The following is a 21,430-nucleotide window of genomic DNA, read 5'->3' as shown; positions in this document are numbered from 1 at the left end:
GTGCTATGAAATAATGTGCATGTCCCTCAGCTATCTGGACTTTTGCTAGGACAAAGGAGGCCATTCTCTTTTTGCACGACTTTCGATATCTGGAATATCTGAAATAGGCTGTATTTGACAAATGCCTTTCTCTGCAACAACATGAATTTTTGTGCTAGCATAGCTTGGATGTTTGTGAGCCAGAACACTTGTGGGGGTAGCTCAAGACAGAGTGGCAAGCTTCCCCTGAAACCACAGACTTTATATCATGGCAAGCATGCAACAAGCCGCTCTAAATTTTAATCAAAAGAAAGCTTGAGGTAATGAATGCTGTGCTGGCACGTGCTTCTTTCTCAGGAGAGGGTGCTGAGAGTGTTTTTCTGTGTTAGAAAAACATGATGCTCTTGAGGAAGAGCAGCAGAGAAGCCTGTTAACAAGTGCACAAGATGGCTCATGTTGGTTGCTCAGGCTCTCACCTCTGAAACGACAAACTACTGCTAGCAAATAAGTGCAGAACACTCACTGTTAGGGGATCCTCTATGGAGAAAAAACAGTCTCTCTCCCCACCTGTAACACAAATCTTAGGGCTGTTTCCTATTTCTGTATGCTGTAGCTCTTCAACGTGCAGGTGAGCTGTCTGTGTTTGTGTCTGTGACTTGAGTGAGAATCCTGCATGAAGGATGGCTTAAAGCAAAGGAAGCAGCAGTAGTGGGCTACGAAAGCAGGTGGGATTGCATGCTTAAGTTTTGCTTACGGATGCATCGTGATGTACTGCTTCTCTTGCTTTTACAGTCTGGTCTTACTGTCACCTTTCCTCTGGTTGACGCAAGGCTTCACAAGAAAGAATGCAGAAGGAAACTGAGGAAACTGTTGTTGAATATTAGCTGACTTCCTGTCTTCCATAGAAACAGTAGAATTTGTGTCTTAGAATTGTACCCTTCAGCCCACGTTGTGCGTTTGTTGTGTGTCCACCTCTCCTGGCTCTCAGTAGTGGTTACCTTTCTGTTTATCAGCCCTGAGGCTACCATGAGCTACTCACCCCTTCCACCGGTGGCTGGAGCAAACACAGTGGAAGAGCAGAGGGCTCGCTGGGAGAGAAAGCGCAGCCGCACAGCCAAGGAGCTGCTGGAAACGGAGCACAGATACCTTGAGCAGCTGGATTTGGTGGTAACGGTGTGTATTTGGGCCCTTGTGATACATGGCTGCCCTCAGGAATCACATGTTTATTTCTGGCGTCATGAGGTCACAGAACATGAATTTGATGCATCTATACAACATGTGACAAATTACAGCTCTTTATGTTGCTGAGCCTGAAAGCTATTTTTTTTCTTCTGTCTTTTACCTCCTGTTATGCATCTGATTGCTTGTGCTTTTGGCCTTTTGGCTTTGGTCCATATCCAGCCATAAGTTTTGATTGTACAGGGGACCTGGTTTAAGATTCTTGAGGCATAAAACATGAGGGCATAGAGGACACAGAGGTAGATTAAGAAGTAGGTGGTTAAAAACAGATGTATCTCGGAATACTGAAATAGACTCAGTCACATGTTTACAGCTATGGTCAAAGTTACCAAAAATACTTACGTATAATAATAGACATTTTAGATAGGTGCTCATGATACCTGCTGTCCTTCTGAGCTTGAGCGTGCAGGCTGCAACTTCTTGCCTCCGCTCAGTGCTAAGAATGATCTCTGAATTACCTGTGATTTTTAATTCTTTCCTGTTTAGTTCTTTGTGACAATTTTAAAGGCCAAAGGGACACTGAAACCTGCTGTAATGGAAACCATATTTGGACCCCTGGAATCCATATATTCTGCCAGCCAGTAAGTGAACAAACTCTTACTGGGGGAAAAGCTTCACTGTGAGTGTGATGGAGCACTGGAACAGGCTGTCCAGAGAGGTGGGGCAGTCACCTGGAACTAGGTGATCTTTAAGGTCCCTTCTGTTCTACGATTGTTTTCTGGATAGTAGTTTAAACCCAGTAAGTCTACTCTGTAGTATTTTTATGGGTTGTTTTCTGCAGCTTGTTCTGTGACCACCAAGCACACATTCTGGATAGAAACTGAATGTGAGATGGAGGCTAGCAAATGAAAGTAAGCATAGGAATGAACCAGAAGGAGCTGGGGAAATGGTATCAGAAATGTACTCTTGCCTAATTGTCTTTCCTCCTTGTGCACAGAGTTTTGTCGCTTCACCTGGAGAGAGGCAATTTAGGAGTAGGATTGGAAAATTTCTGTCAGAAATTGGAGCTCTATGGTCACTATGCTGAGAATTTCGAACAGGCAAATAAAACTTTGATGGTATGTATTGCCTTTACTCTTCCTGTTGCCTTTTCCCTCCTCTCCATTCTTTGAAGCATTGTTTTGCTTTTGCTTCTGATTCTTGAATGCTTGGTTTTCCTCCTTTTTCTGGGCTGTTTTCTGTCCTTCTGTCATAATAGAGTGGTAAAAACTGTTCTCTTTATTTAGAGCTTCAGTTTTTTTAAAGTATGTTTCAGGTGTTTTGGTACCTGTGTGTGTGCACATACTGAGCTTTCTCTAACAGAGTAACGTTTTCACTTCCAATCCTTGGCTTGCAAGCCTGGAGTGTGTTTAGTGTAAACAATAGGGGACAGTGGTCTTTTTCCAGCCAGTTATCAGGTCTCTCAATCTCCTCCACTGCTACTAAGTGTATCCTAGTGGTGGGATTTCCTTTCTCCTCCCCATTTTTCTTTTCTGCAGTAAAGGAAAATTCCTGCTTAGCTTTCCACATATAGTCTGTCTTCTGAGATATTTCAGATAAATGTGTTTTTATTTCTAAGTCCTGAAAGCCATATTTGGAATTTAAACCGCCTGACCTCGGTTCTTGTCAATGTTTATTGCTAGCTGCAGAATGTACTAGGATTTCTGTTCTTTTCTGCTTGCTCACATATAATCAGACTTTTCATTTTTGGGTAACTGCCTTGACGTGATAGGAATGAGGGGTTGCACTGCATTGTCTTGAAATGAATGGCAAAAAGCTACAGGTGGTAATACTAACTTGTGGCTTAACCCCACAGCAGCTCAGCACCTGTTCTTTGCTCTCTCTTCCCCTCCTAGAGTGGTGGTGGAGAGGATCAGGAAAGAAACAAATACGAAATACTTGTAGTTTTTATCTCAACCCAGCAGTGCTAGTAACAATTCTGTATTTGTTTATGTGTGTGTTAATGTATATATTTATACACACACAAAACGAAGGATGCACAAGGCAGTTGCTCACTACCAGTGCCCAGCTGGTCTTTCAGCAGTGCCTGCCCCACAGCCAACACCCTTCAGTTTTATAGTCTTTTTACATGATTCCTTGTGGTATGGAATATTCCTATGGCCTGCTTAAGCTGTCCTGGTTCTGTCCCTTCTCAGCCCCTCTGCTGGCAGGACAGTATAAGAAGTCGAAACGTCCTTGGCTTTGTGCAGCACTGCTCAGTAACAACTAAACATCATGTGTTATCAACATAGCCAGAACACATCATCATACCAAATGCTGTAAAGAAAAGGTTAACTCTGTCTCTGCTGGAACCAGAATGCTAGCTTAGTATTGCTGTGCATATATGTAGAGGGGATATAATTGAAACTACTCACTGGGAGACAGTGGGCAGAAGAAAGGAAATGGCTTGTCCAGGGCCACAAAATAAGCTGCTGATGCTTGCATTTAGTACTGACGTTCTGTTTTCTAAGCGCTGATGCAAACTAGCATGCATATTTCTTTTGTAGTCTCAAAATAATGTATCTTCTCTGCTGCATGCAGGAACAATTGAGGAAAAATAAATCATTCCGACGTTTTAAGAAGCTCCAAGAAACTCGACCTCAGTTTCAAGGGAAAAAGCTAGAGGATTTGCTTCCTTTGCCTCTGCAGAGGTTGCACCAGTAAGTAAGCAGTTCTGAGTCCTCAAGGTGTTAGTATGAGAAAGCAAACATACACATATAGTGTTTTGCTAATAGTAATGTTATATGTCTCCAAATTGGAACATGTAGACTGCAGTGAAATGGTCTTCAGGATGTACCTGTAAAGCAGAATCAGTGTGTCTGGATGGTGACTGATGCAGAGATTGCTTTGTTTAGCCCTGGCTCTTAAGCCCTTTATTAAGCTTTCAGGTAGAATCAGAGTCATCTCAGTAGGTGGCTGAAGTTAGGCCCTCAACAAAAGCAAGCTGTCTGAAACACCACAGAAGTGCTGCTCCTAGCTAGAGATTGCTGTGCTCTGCTTTTGTGCAGGTTGCTGATCTGGAGCATGACTCCCTTCTTGTAAATGTCTGCTCTTGGAGAGAGATGAGATGAAATCAAGGGTGCTTTTCTCCTCTGTCTGGTTATCAGGACCACGTTTTCTTTGTATTTGCTTCTCTTGTATTTGGTGCCTGCCACGGTTGCCTGAGACAGACAGATCCCATCTGGATTACTGCCCTCTCCTTGAGGCATCCTTTGAGGGGCAGGCTGAGTGCATGAGGAGAGTGCTGCATGCCCTCAGTGGCTGCCTGTTTTGGAGAGGAGTGTGAGGGTAGTACAGACCTAAGTAGGGCTCTGGGGTCCCGGCCGCAGCTGCTGTAGGACAAGCTGCTCTTTAGCCATGGTCTTATCCATACTATGGTACATTTAAGAGATCAGAGCCTTGTTTCTTTGAAAATACAGGGTTGAGCGTACCATGGTCTTTCAGGTGGCGTTATACAACATTTTTAATCTACTTAGTAAATGTAAGCTTTCTTTTTTACTGTAATTCTTTGGGTCATTCCTTTGAATTTGTAAGACAACAGTGTATTTCTTGGAGAAATTATGCCTTTTTAACAGAAGGTCTAACTTTTTCATTAATCAGCTCTTTCATATTCACTTTTCAGTTACATATACTGCAGGTGAGATGACTTCTACCATTTCATGAATCTGTTCAATATTGAATTTGTTCTGTCATTTCAGACTGAAAATAGTTTGATTTTATTGGGAGAAGCTAGTTGCAGAGATCTGATTCTTTTTAGTTTAGTTTAAGACTGGACAGGAATGCCTTTATTTTCTTTGTAAATAGAGAATATATGGCAGGAATGCTTCCATTCAAACATAAAAAAGAAACAACAACAACAAAAAAAAAAGTTGTTCAAAGCAAAATGTCTGTAATTTAAGGCATTCGTATGAATCTTGAAGTTGTCTCAGTGTCTCATGCAATAGTAAGTGAAATTGTTCTTACCAGCTCCCCAGGAAATTCCAAAGGCTTGCAAATGTATAAAAAATATAGTGTACTGCAACTGATGCATCTGAAGATAAAATGAGTGTGAACAATGAAATATGACCCAAAGCTTCCTGGTTAGACCTAGAGTGTACTCTGTGTGCTGATGGCACACTGCTAATGATTTTGGTAATAAAGGTGATATTTCTGTTCCTGGTGTTGTGCAATAAAGCTTCTTCTGTCTTAGGTACAAGCATTTCTTCAGAGACCTGCTGGAGAACACCAGCCCAGGCAGTGCTGAATGCCAGAAACTTGCAAGTATGATACCATCTGTAAACATTGCTACTTTGATTGCCACAATAAATACTAGCATTTTTATCAGTCTTAGCTTCCTTGCTAACATTTTGAGTCCAGTTTTTTGTCTTTTTCCCCAAGAAAAATCTTGGGTTTCCAGTGCATTACTATTTCCCCTATATTCAGCACTAGTGAGGCCGCACCTCGAGTACTGTGTCCAGTTTTGGGCCCCTCACTGCAAGAAAGATATTGAGGCCCTGGAACGTGTTCAAAGGAGGGCAACAAAGCTGGTGAGGGGTCTGGAACACAGGCCATATGAGGAGAGGCTGAAGGAGCTGGGATTGTTCAGTCTGGAGAAGAGGAGGCTCAGGGGAGACCTCATTGCTCTCTATAACTTCCTGAAGGGAGGTTGTAGTGAGCTGGGGGTCGGCCTCTTCTCTCGTGTCATTAGTGATAGGACCAGAGGGAATGGCTTCAAACTACGGCAGGGGAGATTCAGGCTGGACATCAGGAAGTATTACTTTTCAGAAAGGGTGGTCAGGCACTGGAATGGACTGCCCAGGGAGGTGGTGGAGTCACCGAGCCTGGGGGTGTTCAAGGAGAGGCTGGATGTTGTGCTGAGGGACATGGTTTAGTGGGAGCTATTGGGAATAGGTGAACGGTTGGACTGGATGATCTCTTAGGTCTTTTCCAACCTTGGTGATTCTATGATTCTATGATTTTCCATCACCATTTTGACTGACCCCTCTTCCTGAGAAAGAGTGAGGAATTGCAATGTAGACTGACCTACTGGGAAACTGGTGTGGGGTTAGAGTGGAAAAATGTCTGTTCTATTTGTCACATACCTCAGTTTTCTAGGATAATTAATGTGACGTTCTCCTGCAGCCAACATCATCTACAGTGGGGCATTTGTTTCTTGTTCTTGCTTCTAAACCCGTTTGGATAGTATTTCACTGGCAAATAAATATTTTCCAGAATCACAAAAATGTTGTTTGGAAGGAGTCTTCTGATGGCTTCTAGTGTAATCTCTCTTTGAAATTAAGAAATAAATTTGTTATGGATACTTGGTTTAAAAACATTTGCTTCTTAATTTCACCTTATGTTTTCACAGCAAGATAGTACACATACTCGTTTGTGATAACCTAAAAATATGCTGCTATAATTTCAGGGACTGTGAAATCTGTTTCTGAGGTATCTCAATGGGTTCAGGACGTTGTTCGTAAGAGAGAGAACTCACTGCAGCTACACAGGATTCAGAAACTCCTCAAAGGACAGAAGATCCAGGTGTTGACTCCAGGTAGGTCCTACAGACGGCTGTTTTCCTTCTGCCAAGCTGAGACAACTGGGGGTATGCTTGCCTTCATCTCTAACCCTACTCATGTCAGTCAGAGTTCCCCTTCTGATCTGAATTTCACAGGTAGTAAAATAATGTAATCAGTAAGGAATTTAGGCACCTTTTTAATTTTTAAGTAAAGATAAGCAGCATATTAGATGTCTGATGTTCAGATAAAAGGAGCTGATGAAACGCATTCAGAAACTTAGTTCACAGAAACCCAGGGAGGTCTAGAATACAAGTCCTGGGTGAGAACGAGAGAAAGAAACTGAATTATTTTGGAGAAGAATTTCATAAACTCTGCTCACACCTTATACATGAAAAGAAACATCTTTTAGCTGCAAGGTTAGACTGTCAGAAATCAGAGTATCTGTACTAATAGCTGAGATACATAAAATCACAGTAACTGGCATGTAAGATCATCTAGTTGGATAATAAGATTTTTTAGGATCTGTGGTTTGACCGACTGCTCTCCATGCCCAGAACATGCTCCAAGGTACACATGGAACACTGTGAGAAGTACGTCCGGTTTGGACAAGTATGAGTTGACCACCGGGGGCTTCATCCATGCCTGCACAGCTTCACTAAAATTTGCTGTTGCAGAGGTCACCTAGAAACACTGCAGCAGCTGCAAAGTTAAAGATCTCTAAGATGCACCCCCACATCTGTGACTGTGATGGTAGTTTTTTTTCTTTGTACATAGGGATTATGGTGAAAGTAGAAAAAATGATTTGCTAATCACAAGTTATCATTCTCTACTATGCGCAGCCAATATGCAGATCAATTTACATTTCTCTTTGCCATTCTGCTTACAGTCCTTTTGGTGATGGTGGCTGGAAGGGAGCTAACACAGGTGTGCTTTGCTGATACTAAGCATTCAGCATAGGTGGAGGTGCCTGGACTCATTTGGACAGTGTCTGTGAAAAAAGGCAAAACAGCTATCTGAAGTGACAGAGTTAATAAAGTGGCTGTGAGTGGAAGGCAAAAAGAAAAAAAAAAAAAAGGAAAGCAAAAAAACTGGTGTATCTGGACCAGAGGTGGCTATCATTTGAAAGCCCAAGGCCCGCTTTTTTTTTTTTTTTTTTGCTCCTCATATTTTGAGAGCTGTATTAGGACAAGTTTTGAGAGTCTATAGATAGACTCTATTTCCATTGTCTTGGACAGAGAATTATGATTATAAGTCTTTCCATTAGCTGGAGTAAACTAGGTCTTGTGAGATGTGGTAAACTAGAAAGTCAGAGGCTGCAGAGTATTACTGGTTCTTTGCAAGCTTGGCAACATTGTTTGTCCAGCAGCTAGCTAGCTTTTTTTTTTTAAGGATTGCATCCTGTTATTAGGGAGAAAAAGATCAGAAAACATAATGTTTGTGGATTCAAGGAAAAGTGGTTTTGAAGTTAAGTTTCTCACTACTGGTGTTGTCTCTGACAATACCAATATTGCTCACAATGCAAAGAGACCCTGCTTTTCTTGCTGCCTTTCGTATGTAGAGCAAACACCATCTCAGCTAGAACTGTCTCCTTAAAAACGCTGTTCTTGTCATCTCTAGCTTCCCTAGGGGTGTTTCCCTAGACTTCGTTCACAAGAATTTCCACATGCCGACGTGGAATACTGAAAATGCATCCCTATTCATTCCCGCATAGTCCAGCTCAGTCTATATGTTATTGAGCCTGATCACAGCATAGCATGAGGGAAATGATGCCCAGCCCCACACCAACACCTTCTTTCCATTTGTTTTTTAAACTTGAACTGATCCCTGCCTCTCCGTTCTGTTCTTCAGTTTCCTGTTCTGGCAGGAGACACCATTTCTGTAGACTGAGCTAAGCTGCAGCTCACTTGTCTCTATTTTGTACGTGTAGTATACTAAGACACATGGTCCATACTTGACACAGTGCTGTTCTCTAAAGAAGCGCAAGCACAGCCAGAAGCAAGAGCACAAAAAACAGTGTCTGAAATTCTCTGGCAGCTGTTTCCCAGACCAGGACAGGTGGTGATATCATATTAAGGCTTTGGATTGTTATAAATAATCTTCTTTCTGGCAGGTGTTTTCACTAAGAGCTAATGGCTGTTGTCTACAATAATGCTGAGTACAATGTTTAGAAGCATAGCTTTAATTATTCCATTTTGTGTATGTCCTTTTTTTTTTTTTTTTTAATTATTGCCTACCTCTGGGCTTTTCAATTACTTTTTTCCAGCTGATTTCTCTACCTTTTTAATTATTACTGTTCATTCTGTGGGTAGAGTACAGTGGATCCTGTCTATAGTCTAATAAAATTGCCTATTGAAGCCCTCTTTAGCATCTTATTTTTGAATCCCTTTGCTGTCTTTCATTACGGCAGCAATCCCCACTCTGTGATTTGTTAGCTTGTACAGGTTTGTATATATTTAGGTGACCTGTGAAATGTTTTTTATCAGCACACACAAGCAGGAAAAAAACAGGGAAATATAATAAATATTCAGACTTCAGGCTGACTTCTGTTTTGCTGTTAATGACGAACAATTGGGTAACCCATTTTAAGACAGCATACGGGATCTGAATTAAGACGTGTTGATACACAGGTGCCTTCTAGTGGCTGGGGTTGGTGCAGAGCCTGGTGGTTTACGAGGCAGCTCACGGTATTCTCTTTTGTAATGGTAAATCCTTTCTCGTGCCGGTGATTGTCTGACAACTGTCTTTATTTTTTCTTGAATGCCTAGGGCGCTGGTATATCCGGGAAGGCTGGCTTTTGGTTGTGCCCTCAAAGGGCGAAGAATTGAAGCGCAGGATGTTCTTCCTTTTTTCTGATATCTTTATTTCAGCAAAGCCCTGCCACCCACTGCATCTGCTGAGCTCCAATAAATTTGCCTGCACAGCTGTCTATCCCCTTCACCAGTGTGTAGTGGATAAAGTATTTGGCCACACTCAGAGTGAGGGAGGGCTGCTCAGTGTAAGTCTTCCTGCTTCTGCTTGGCAGAAGTATCAGTGGGTCAGATTGCAAATCAAGTCTCTAACTGTCTCAGCAGCAGCATGGCTGAGGTGGTAAGTGGTGACAATGGTAAATGCAAGGAACTAATCTGAGTTAGGGCAGCTCTTCTCTTTTGGGCAGGCTGTCTTTTTCCCTTCATCGTTTGGCCCTGCTGAGCACTGGAATACAGGCTCCTGCTTGTTCCACATGGGTCAGCTGAGGAGAGTCTGATCACACTCTGGCATGCCCTCAACTGAGCACATGCTCGTGTCATGAGCCCACAGCCTCATGACAAGCAGTATGCAGCATTACAGTGATGTGGAATTAGTTCAGAGAGAATGCTAAAAAATAGAGAATGCAGAAATAGCATGGAAAAATAGGATGGAACAATCACAGTGGGTACTGCTTGTGCCTGCAACTCTTTGAGGACTGCACAGGCTCTGAATGGGAGTAATGCCTCAGGTGAGGGTTTTAAATTCAGGTTTTTCTAGACTGCAGCACCTGGGAGGCTTTGTTGACTCATTGTTTGAGTGTAAGCTATAAATTCTTTGTCAAATTGTGTGTTTGTAGTTGGTGGTAGTAGAAGGACCTCTAGAGGCAGCTTGAAATAATAGAGAAAACTGAAAGACCAGCAGATACAGATTGGCATTGCTGACTTCCAAACACTGTTAAGTTGAAGCAAGCTGACATCTGTAGCTAGAAGTCTGGCACATGCTGTGTTCTTTCCAGCCTGTGTGCCAATGCAAAACGTTTCTAGCTTTCTGGGAAAAAAAATGGCAGAAATCAACATGCAGGACTGAATCTCTTCCATCTGTCTTTCAGCTTTCCTTCCCACACAAGACGCTGTTGCTGATGTCCACTGACCAGCAAGATATTAATGACTGGCACCAGAGTCTTACAACTGCGGTCAGGTAGGCCTTTATCTTCCAGAGGGCTGGGGACAGAAGAATTATACTGACAATCATATGGACATGTATATTTGAATCTACTATATATCTACTGTAAGTCTGATAGAGAAGATCTGACTGATAGCCAGAACGCAAGAGAGTAAAAAGAATAGACTTAAATTAACAGTGAACTTTCCCTTCATTTTCCTCCACAGGCAGCTGAAAGCCTGACCCATCTGAGTACAAGACAGCCTAGCAGGATGACTGCCTCTTGAGAGAAGCCAGCGTTAAATTCAGGAAACATTCAGGGACGTGCAGTAGGAGAGTTGTGTTTAGAGGAACGCTGAGCTTGTGAGATTAGGAATGCATTGTCAGCTCTCTTAAACACCTGTGGCAAAAAAAGGGTATGCACAATCAATTTGTAATTAAAAAGACTTTCCCCCAACTTCTGTTAGTGTCTTCTAGCTTTTCTACCCCTTTTCTCTTGAGATTATTAAATCTAAGTCCCACTAGAAGAAACCTTCACTTGCTTGCCCTCATTAAATATTTTTTACCCAGATCACCACTGGCACATTTGAGTGTCTGCCTTCTCTTACTTCTGGCTTATGAATTCTTTGAATAAAACGGATGTTTTGGCTACCAGTAATGTAGACATAACACAGGCTTTTCAGCTAGAGCCAAGGGGCCACAGTGTTCCTCCCCTGACATTGATTTTTCATCATTCATACCCATCTGTTTTTTACCAAAGTGTTTTGAATAGTTTACCCTTCCTCCTCTGAGAAAGTGACAAGTAGGCAGATAAGGGAAAACAAAGCCTACCTCTCATCAAATCAACAAAAATTGATCTGCTGAGATAACTGAGATGAACTGATAGGCAACAGAGTCACACTTATGAAACATGGCTCGCATTTCTGATCTGAGTCCTAAGAAATGATACAGTTGAAACAGCAGTGAAAAAACTGGGCAGTAATTCTGCTCCTGAAGCATGGCGGGAATCTGCAGAGGGATAGAATGAGCATTCTGGGGCATTAGATTGCAGAGATTGTGCTACAGTTCAGTTTGCTGGGGCACAAGACCAATTTATGGCTGCAGTTGGCTATTCTTGAATGAAAGCCTCAACATTAACTTTTAATATGGGGAAGCTACAGAGCAACAACAGTTGGTTCATTTCTTCAGTTATGGAGAAAATACCTGTAGATTACGTTAGGCCATCTAGTGCAAGGCATGCAATTTCTTATTTCTAGTGACCTTAGAATTGCACACCCTGCAGGTGATGACCTAACCTAACCCCACCTTCAAACAAATTAAGGTCTCTGTAACATTCACTTTTCCTTTCCTTGCACGATATCTCTCACATTTTAAATTTCTCATTGGATTTCATTAAAACAGAAGTGAGTCTGTGGGAGAAAGCATGACTGAATTGTAAGCTCTTTCATGTGAGTTAACACGTTTCAGCTAACACTTCACTATCTAAGATTACTGAGTAGTCTTAGCTTGTAGACACTTAGAGGGAGAAAGGAACACAATGTCTCTGTATCTCTTCCCCAACTCAGAAGCTACAGCTAGGACTGAACAAATCAGGGGCAAAGCTAGCAATTTCAAGTTTCGTATCTCTGAGTTGTTACATTATTGCCTGTAAAAGTTCTGCCACTATCCCTTTGTTTTAAGAGCACAATAAAGAGGTTTCCTACAACTCTACACCTGAGGCTGTCTACCAAGTTCAGTAACAACAACTTAGTTCTGGCCACATTGCCTCCTAGTAATACAATTTGCTATAGTACTGCTGCTTTTATGAACTTCAGTACTACTGTCCTTGTTTGTAGTCAGCAATGCTGAAACAGTGAAGCTAACTCGATTCTTCTGTGAATTTCCAGCGCTGAAAGTCTGCACAGTGGCTTCTAAAGAATATGAAGATACGTGGAGACATTATCCCAGAGTACAGGGCTGCAGAGTACAGGATCAGAAACTGGCTGGAATAAATGATTAACTCTTGCACACAATAACATAATCCATACAGAAGCAAGCTCACTTTCCAAAGTAGTTTATTTACACAGAGGACATCAACCAGTAGGGCTCGCAGCTTGATTTCCTTCTCTTGTGAAGTTGCTAGTAAATCACAGGAGCACGAAGGTAAACCTTGAGCTTGTGCCCTGTTATGATCACTTAAGGCTAGGAAGGTGTCCTGAGCCCTCCCAGGACCCTTCCACCCCTGTGCTCCAGGAGAGCAGGTGTCCTGCCCTGGGATGTGAGCTCACAGGCAGCTCACCCCAGGCCCCATCCTGCTGCCCACATGGGACACGCTGGGGGCAGAGCAGGATGCCTGCACGGTGCCCTCAGCGGCCTGCATCCCGCTGGGCGTCCTCCCGGCAGCCCTTCAGCAGCTGGTTGAGCAGCGTCTTATCGCTGTCACGACGCGGGCGGATGAGCGGTGGGTAGGGGTTCCCCTTCAGCTCGATCACAGCCATCTTGGCACGGTCCAGGCAGTCACGGTTGGGGATGTGCAGCATGCGGGTGTAGCTGCCGGGGTGCGGCTGGAAGCGGGGCGCCAGCACTTTGAACAGCTTGTGGACGAGATCCTTCTCCTGCGGGACGGCACGCTCAGCCCCGGGCCCATGGGACGGGGGCGGTGAGAGGCCGGGCACTACCTACCGTCAGCCAGAAATCTGCCATGCGCATGGCGCGCTCGTCCGCGTCCCCGCGCTTGGCGTAGTCGATGAGCTGCGGGGAAGAAGCGGGGCACGGCCGTCAGCGCCCCTCAGCCGGCGCTCCCGCCCGCCGCGGCCCGGCCCCGCCGCTCACCCGCTCCGCGTAGCCTCGCATCTCGTCGGCGCGCGCCCACGGCGCCTCGATGCGCTCGTGCCGCACCAGCGCCGTCACCAGGTTGCGCAGCAGGTCGAGGCGCGAGCGCGGGCCGTGTCCCAGCCGCCGGTACACGCGCCCGTGCGAGATCGCGGCTACCAGCGACAGCCGCATCCCGCCGCCGCCGCCTCGCCAACAGGAAGGGGGGTAGGGGGGAGGGGAATCGTCGCGCGTCCGTGACGTCACAGGCGCGACGGCGCGACGCAGCCGTCCCACGCGGGCGCGCTGCATGCCGGGAGGTGTAGTCTCAGCGTGGGGCGCGGCACGCGGTGGCGACGCGCTGAGCATGGGAGGTGGTGGAGCCAGCATCCCCAGACGCGTTTGGGAAGCGCGGGGATGTGGCGCTGAGGAGCACAGTGGGCGTGGCGGGGTGGATTGGGTGAGAAGCTCTGAGAGGTCTGAACGGTTCTATAGCTGTAAGCTGCGCGTGCCGACAGCGCGGGTAAGACCACCAAGCCAGCGCTCGTGAGGCCGTGGCGGTACCGAGGTGGGTCTGTGCCTCACGGCCACGAGCACGGAACGCCGTACCCCCAGAGCCGCGGTCGTGGCTGTGCGTATCGCCTAGCTCCAAGCGGGATGCTAAAAGGCAGCGTCTGGAAGCGTCCTCTTTGTTTCTCCCAGTCACTGCCGCAGGTGCAAGCAAAACTACATGGAACAAAAGCAACTACCGACAGTGTAAGAAAAAATATCTTTGTTATTACGAATACATCATAAAATCACAATCATTTTATACACATTTTAGTATTTTGTATATAAATAAAGTGAACAGTATAGTTACTGGAATGTGTAATAGGAACAAACATATCGATCTTAAGTGAAATTAATGAATTCTTGGACCCCATCTTTCGTTGCTTCTCTGGGGCTAAACATGTTAACTCTGAAATACTTGTGAGAAAAATGTTATTCAAACCGGGACCAAAAATAACTCCAGGGATTGTCATAATTCTGTACACAATCAGTTTTCCTCTCCTTTTTCTGGTTTAACCTGACCATGTAAGAATTGTTATGTGTCAGTATTCTAGTTTTGCAAGGAAGACTAATCCCGTATGTCCCTGGGAGGTTTATGTTTTTGTTAAACCTTTTAACAGTCAGTATTTCCCCATCACTACACACTCTTGCAAATGTTTCCATTAAATATATTTCCAATGTTAATAAAATAACAAACTCTTTATTATCCTTCTGCTTATAAGTTGATGTCTTAACATCAAAATAATATTTCTTTCTAATAAAACTATACATAATATTTATACGAAACAAAGTTGTCACGTGCGTGAGCCTAGTAACGAAACTGGACATGATTATAGATGTTACTGCATTCTTCTTGGGTTATTACTTTTGGAGCTATAGAGAAATAAATAATTTATAAGCCGATGACTTTCTTCTCTCTAGTAACTGCTTAAAACTGGAGATGTCTCTTCTGATCTGTGTCTATAAAAGTTTGGGTGCACTTAAGAAAGCTTCATTTTTGTGAGCTTCTGCATGTGTTTCTCTAGAAACTGTAGTGAAATGGTTCTGATACAATGTGTTATGCAAGTTATCATACAGTTAATGAGAAATAAAATGATAAAGTTGTACACAGAGGTTCTCAGACACAAGGCTGACCCTTCCCAGCCAGTTTTACTCAGAGGAGCTCTCCCTGCTAGAGGCATTCCTCTGTCCTGTGGAGTGAATGTGTCCTTACCACAGCATCTTCTCCTTGCTGCTGGGACTCAGCCAACAGCACTATGGGGCAAGGAGTCTGTAGAAAGAAGGTGAGGCACAAGGACAAACCCAAGTTGCTCTTTCCTTCACCATTTTTATGGAGAAAGCATGTATGCTGGAAAGAAACAGCTCTGGACTGTGAAAAAAAAACATGATGCTGACTACAGAAAGAGAAGTTATTGAGAAAGGCATGTAAAAATGTGCCCTATTTATGCTCTCAAGTTTGTGGGACAGCTTCTGCACTTACAACAAGGCATGTATTTTACCTTTTTTTTCTGGTGTAGTATCAGAATTTCTCTTCCCTGAATACTTATGCAAGGCAGGGCAATTACTGCATTCCCCTGAATTCAGTTGTCAGACTGTAGGAACTGCTATTTGTATATATTCAGAAAAGCAGAGTTGAGAACTCAAATAAGTGCCTTTTTGTGTGCAGTGGGCAATAGAATTTAGTCAGCATGGAGGAAGTAACTCATTTAATTCATTGCTCAATATCTGGTGGTTCAAACAATCGCAGCTTCTAATTCTGTAGTGGAAATCAACCTGGTCCAGCAGCTCATGGGTGGTGGTGGTGAACATATGCAAGAGTTAGATAATTTGCAATAGTTACAAATACATAGTCAGACATTTAACAATTGTACTTACTGCATATTCATGAACTACATAATTTGTACCCAGTTGCCTCTTTGAATTTTAGAAAATAATACATACATGCCTCAATTAATGCTGCCTCAGAAGTTTCTTTCAGTCTGCTCTATGTAAGAACACCCTTTCTTTGGCCAGAAGTTCCTTCCTCACATCTCACTGATATCCCCATTACCTCCTTCATAAGATTACTTGGATCTGCAGCTGCTGGGTGAGGTGCTTTCAGAAGAGAAGCCCAAAGACCAGAGGCTGAGAGCACTCATTTTTCCTTAGCTTAGCTTAGACCAGTGGCTTAGTCATTGCTATGTAAATACTGATATGCGTATAGTGTGAAGAGGAATAAAGAACATTAATGTTCTAACCTAGTGCTCTTGCTTGTGGCATACTGATAGTGAAAAGTTGTGGAACAATTACAGGAATGAAGAAAATCCTCTTAAGATAATATACAAAAGATATGGAAGGTCTCGACAGCCAGCTGTTTATACAACATGGCCTGTTCTGGTGGTGTAGGCATTACACCAACTGTCTTTTGGCCAAGAGAATATGGAAGGGGATCCAAAACTTTACAGATTATTTGAAAAGGACCTCCTTATGTTTTTAACAGTATTTATTCTACTAGAACTTGCAAGCCATGGAAAACATGGCACAATAAATTCTTCTTTGCATTTGTGATGTGGACAGGACCCAGCACTAAACATCTTATGGAAGTAGCAGCTACACAGATACAACACTGAAGTTTGGTGCTTAATATACTACTTTATCTTCTAAGCATGGCAAAGTCCTCAGCAGCTGAGAAAATCCCCATAAAAAAGCTAACATGCATCATCCGTATGAGGTATGGTCTAACTCGTGCATCCCATTTTCCAGTGTAAAAAAAGGGCACTCCCTTTCATCCGTCTTTGCAAATACAGGATGCCATGTGCAGTACCTCACCTTAGCCGTACTTGTACCATTGAAATGTTTCGTCATGTGCACTCCTGCACCTACCCACACTCCTCATATACCCAGCCAAACACACTGCAACTCTTGTGTTCCAGTTCTGTGAATGCCATTTAGATTGCTCTCATGCAGCAAAGGAACAAAACAGATGGAAGCTCTTTGCAAACGAGGCCTGTCTCTGGTCTCAGTTTTACTTGGATCAAATAAAATTGAGTTAGCATTTCACCAAGGAAGACAAGCACCTGCAGGAGGTCAGAATCTCGACTTTCTGCAAGGTTGAGATATTTGTGCTTGCCAATAAGCCAACTTGATTGATATATGCTTGCTTTTCCTGCTTTATCCCTGTTCTTTTGCTCGTCTGTGTGAAAATGTATTCAGTATGAACCTGCTGAGAAAGAGAACTGGGTTTCACGCTAAGCAGTGAAAGAATGGTTAGTTTAGGCAAAGATGTCTTCTTGACTGCTTTTGCACAATTCTCTATCAACTGCAAGCCACATAATTTCTTGATCAACGAGCATCACTGCTTCATCTTAATTTCTTTTTCTGTCATGGTGAAGCACAACAGAAGGAGACTCCTGGCCCTGCTGTGAAAGAGAGATCCACCTTTCACACTCTCCTAAGCTTGGGGACACTAGCTGGAGACTTGTGTTCAGTGGAATAACTCATTTACAAGTATAAAGTAAATGTGAACCTAGACTTTCATGACTGATGTCTTTCAGGGATGATGTTCAGCTACCTCTCTCACCTCTCTACCCCTTGAAAAATTTGGTACTGGGTCATTTGGACACAGAACCACAGGTAGGCAGATGAGATACTGTTGTCTGCCCCACTAGCTAGCTCTTGCCTGATTCATGCTAGCCCTACGCATTAAGAAGGTTTTCCTGATAAACTACATACAGTGCACAGTGCAGGCTTGAAGGTATAGAATTACTGCAAGGAGGCCATCATGAACTGGGAAAGCTACAGTACAGGCAGCATGGTTAGGGAAAGGCAAAGAGAAAGAACGGGAAATAATCTATATATATTTTACATTGTCAGTGCATTTTTGTGACAAAGATCTCTAGAGGGGCTCTACTTTTCAGTAGGCATAGCTAAGGATGGGCTGCCTTCTGTATCCTGGAGTCTCTGGGTGCTGCCTGTGATTTGTAGTCTTCTCCAGATCCAAAATCTACTGTGTCATGATAGTTTGTAAATTCCTGAGGTAATGGAAACTCCTCTGTTGATGAATGAGTCCTCCGTCCAAACACTCTCTCCTGCAGCTCTGCGATGTCATTTCTGATGTCTGCCATCATCAGCAATAGGAAGTCAAACGAACCTGGTGGGCCCTGTAGTCACAAGGCATAGTCATATCGCATTTAAGTTTTCAAATGGGTTGATATAATTACCCTTGCAGGGGTAATTCACTATAATACTGCTTTGTATCTACTGACAGAAATTAAATGTCCCTTTCTGAACCCACCTGCTCAGGAAACAGTTTTCAAAAAGCAAAGTTGGTATTTTTTTTTTTTTTTTTTTTTTTTTTTTTCCCCAGACAGAGCCTGGAAAAGAGGATAGAAGTACTGGTTCCTCTTATTAAACGGATAGACTACCTAATTAAAAATTCTTTGGGGAGTGCTGATGTTTGGAAGATAGTTTTCAGTATATTATCCCCACTGTTGTCTAGTACTTACTATGTTCATTGGTAATTATGATGTAGACAGTATCTACCTGTTTCTATCTAATTTCAGAATATCGTTTCTTTTTAGCTGACTTCATGCAGTAGACTACACTGTTCAATACTGAGGATGCTCTGCTGCACACTCCTAAAAATCCATTTCATGACAAACAACATCTTAATCAATTTCTCTTAAAAACAGATTATATACACCCCATCCTTCTCTTGATGATTTGCTCAATGCCTACAGCTTGCCAGGTTCCAGAGAGAGATGAGAGGCAGGATTTTAAAATGTTTCAGAGCTCACATTCCCATGAGTATTGGCTGAACTATGCTAACCAGCACTCTGCATGTATTCTCATGCCTTTGCCAGCTAACATGTCCCACTGCTTACGGCCTTCACTGTAGCATCCAGTGAAGTTGCAGGTGTGCAGGCAACAGGCTTGGAAGAAAACTGGTAATCGCTTTCTTTCCAGTGACCTTTTCTCTGCATGTAAAGTGCAATTCACTGTAATTTTGACAAAGGAGAAGTTTATCTTCCTTTTGGCTGGTCTGCTGGTAGCCAGCATCACTTTGCTGTAGAAACGCTCACTGTGAGTGATACTTACAGGTATCCCTTTTGGTCCTGGTGCACCTCGCTCCCCCTGTAATCAATACCACTTCAGTTAAGTTGCTGTGACCAAAGGAAACCAAAACATCAAAGTTTACCTGTGCAGACTCCCTTACTGGCTACAGATGAAGAATCATCAGCTCACTTTGTTAACTTTGCTTGCTCAGAGAAATAAAACAACGTGAAGTGGGAACAAGTATACCAAGAAGAACCAGGAATACACCAGAAAGAACACAGGAAATTTCCACCCGCTCTAGCAGGAGCAGAGTTGGATGCTTCTGATGTTTATCCTGGCTGGTAACAAACTAACCTGATCACCACAGAAAATCACAGAAGAACAGTGTAATGAAGTGGGCTAGAGAAAAAATGTTTCTTCTTCGAAAAGCCAAAATAGTTGCAGATAAAGGAAAAAAAGCTGCTTGACAGCAGACAGGGCTATTACTTTTAAGACTTCAGGAGTGGAAAGGACAGAATTGCATGAGAAAGACACAAAGGGATAGGACAACAGAGTATTTTCAGCTTAGCAAAGGAAATGAGATGGTAAAAGACTGCAAGTGCATAAAGAGTATCTAACAAGCCTGCACTTCATTTTAAGGTACATTGTGCCTCTTCTCACCTTGCTACCGTCTCTCCCCGGTGCTCCAGGTGGGCCCTGCAACAGAAAAGAAAGTGTTCACAAGAACATGATTGGTTGCAGGCCTAAGCTCAATCATACAGCGCATGAGAGGAGGTGAGAATACTGACCACGGGGCCCCGTCTGCCCTGTTTAATGTGGGATATATCTGGAGATGGGCCCATGGGCCCCATTGATCCCCGGGGGCCTGGCTGTCCAGGTGGTCCAGGTGACCCAGGAACTCCTTGACTTCCTTTTGGTCCTGGTGCCCCTGCAATTGACAGCAAAGGTTATCTGCCAGGGAAAGCCTTCAGCACGCTTTGTCAGCATTTGCAGTGGGGATTGGCTATTTTTTGAACCACCCAATTGACTGGTTACCTTAACATGCCCGAACCCACAATACAACCAACACAGAATTCATTTTAGATGACATCACTCCTTGTCACAGTAGCTACAAGCAGTTTTAACAAGGCAATGAAATCCTGTGTATTCAAAAAAAAAAAAAAATCCAAAGAACAACAACAAAACCAACCAACAATCCAACAACAATGACAACAAAAACACCCCCCCCCCCCCCCCCCCCCCCCCCAAACAAACAACAACAACAGAAAGCAACCAGAAAATAACACCAGATTGCCACTGCCAAGTGGTTGGTGACACAGACCAGGGATGAAAAGAAAAGCAGAAAAGTCTCATTTTCACACAGTGAAGAAAAGGGGAAAAAAACAAGTCACATCTCAGAATCATCTGAGAAAACTCATGGAGATGTTGGGTCAAAGCCACCTATACGACTGGCACAGAAGCAAACCCTTTTCAGCAGTGATTTACAAGTCTCTTTTTCACAGTACGGCAGCCAAGATATTAGGGCAAGAAAAGCTCTGTTCTTGGATTTTACTTTATACCCTTTTCAGCTTCTGCTGTCTCAGCAGAAAATGCTAGTTTTTAGGAAGCAGCCAGGCAACAAAGTAGAGGTTTAGATCAAGAGAACACTGTGGAAAGCTAAACAGAAAATAAGGCATCTAAAAGAACATCTGCACTGAATAAAAGTTCATTAAAATGTCATTGGCAGAAGTGCTTTGTAATTAGCGGGGAAAGCACCTTCCTGCATACTGAAGTCATGTGAAAGTCCCAAGAAACGAAAAAAAGCGCTCATAAGGACAGAATATTCACAGCTAGGGTTTTCAGGAGGAGTAAGCTCAGCGATGAACACCTCAGAGTGCTGCTCAAGTCTCGGCACGCTGCTGGTAATGGCAGAGCAGGGGAGAAGGTCAGCGGAGATGGAGAGAGTTCTACAGTACCTTGGACAGCTCAGTGATGGGACCAGGTGGGAGACATGCAGAGCCAGCCTGCGACAGAGAATTGCAGACGGTGTGCCACAAGTTTCACAGGCTGACACAGAATCTCTAGCCACACTGCCCTGCGGTTATGTTGTAGTGAAGGCTGAAGATACTCATCTTCCAAGAAAATGAGGTAAAAGCTCAAAAAAAAAAAAAAAAAAAAAAAAAAAAAAAAAAAAGAAAAGAAAAGAAAGAAAGAAAGAAAGAAAGAAAGACTGCAAAAGTGGAGACAAATGAAGGGCAGTTCTGCGTGTAGAGAATCAAACCTGGCAAGGAATATCAGCTTGTCCTTGGTCAGAGTATTCCACGAACTCAGAACAGTACTAAAATTCCCTGCATTTACTGCTAGCCCAAAATCAGATTTGCATTCAACAGTTAGCAAAACTTTAACCACCATCCTGCAACCACCATAGGTTGCAGGATGTCTGGCTTAAGTTAGAGAATTAGGAACTTTGCTTTTCTCATTGTTTCAAAAATGAA

General features: G+C 43.4%; 3 protein-coding genes across 3 annotated transcripts in view; 1 reads left to right on the top strand and 2 right to left on the bottom strand.

The window, feature by feature from the left end:
- Positions 1-1,005: 1,005 nt before the first annotated feature.
- On the top strand, positions 1,006-10,623 carry ARHGEF39 (Rho guanine nucleotide exchange factor 39; the record flags this gene model as incomplete). Its single annotated transcript, XM_079548215.1, has 8 exons — positions 1,006-1,152; positions 1,705-1,799; positions 2,156-2,276; positions 3,739-3,857; positions 5,387-5,457; positions 6,602-6,730; positions 9,461-9,690; positions 10,531-10,623. 8 exons carry the CDS (start codon positions 1,006-1,008, stop codon positions 10,621-10,623), a joined length of 1,005 nt encoding a protein of 334 aa, XP_079404341.1.
- A 2,305-nt stretch (positions 10,624-12,928) lies between these two features.
- Positions 12,929-13,568, bottom strand: MRPL17 (mitochondrial ribosomal protein L17; the record flags this gene model as incomplete). Its single annotated transcript, XM_079548320.1, has 3 exons — positions 12,929-13,177; positions 13,245-13,313; positions 13,395-13,568. 3 exons carry the CDS (start codon positions 13,566-13,568, stop codon positions 12,929-12,931), a joined length of 492 nt encoding a protein of 163 aa, XP_079404446.1.
- Positions 13,569-17,827: 4,259 nt separating this feature from the next.
- The window catches only part of CCBE1 (collagen and calcium binding EGF domains 1), a gene marked incomplete at both ends in the record, with an annotated part of 85,782 nt that continues 82,179 nt past the window's right edge, over positions 17,828-21,430 (bottom strand). The window contains 4 exons of the mRNA XM_079548201.1: positions 17,828-18,061; positions 18,999-19,034; positions 19,617-19,652; positions 19,745-19,884. Coding sequence (XP_079404327.1) covers positions 17,828-18,061; positions 18,999-19,034; positions 19,617-19,652; positions 19,745-19,884 — 446 coding nt within the window. The remainder of the gene's footprint in view (positions 18,062-18,998; positions 19,035-19,616; positions 19,653-19,744; positions 19,885-21,430) is intronic.

The sequence above is a fragment of the Tetrao urogallus genome (assembly GCF_951394365.1).
Source record: "Tetrao urogallus genome assembly, chromosome: Z".
Classification (NCBI taxonomy): domain Eukaryota; kingdom Metazoa; phylum Chordata; class Aves; order Galliformes; family Phasianidae; genus Tetrao; species Tetrao urogallus.
Note: the sequence above shows the minus strand (reverse complement) of the source record. Positions and strands in the feature narration are given on the sequence as shown.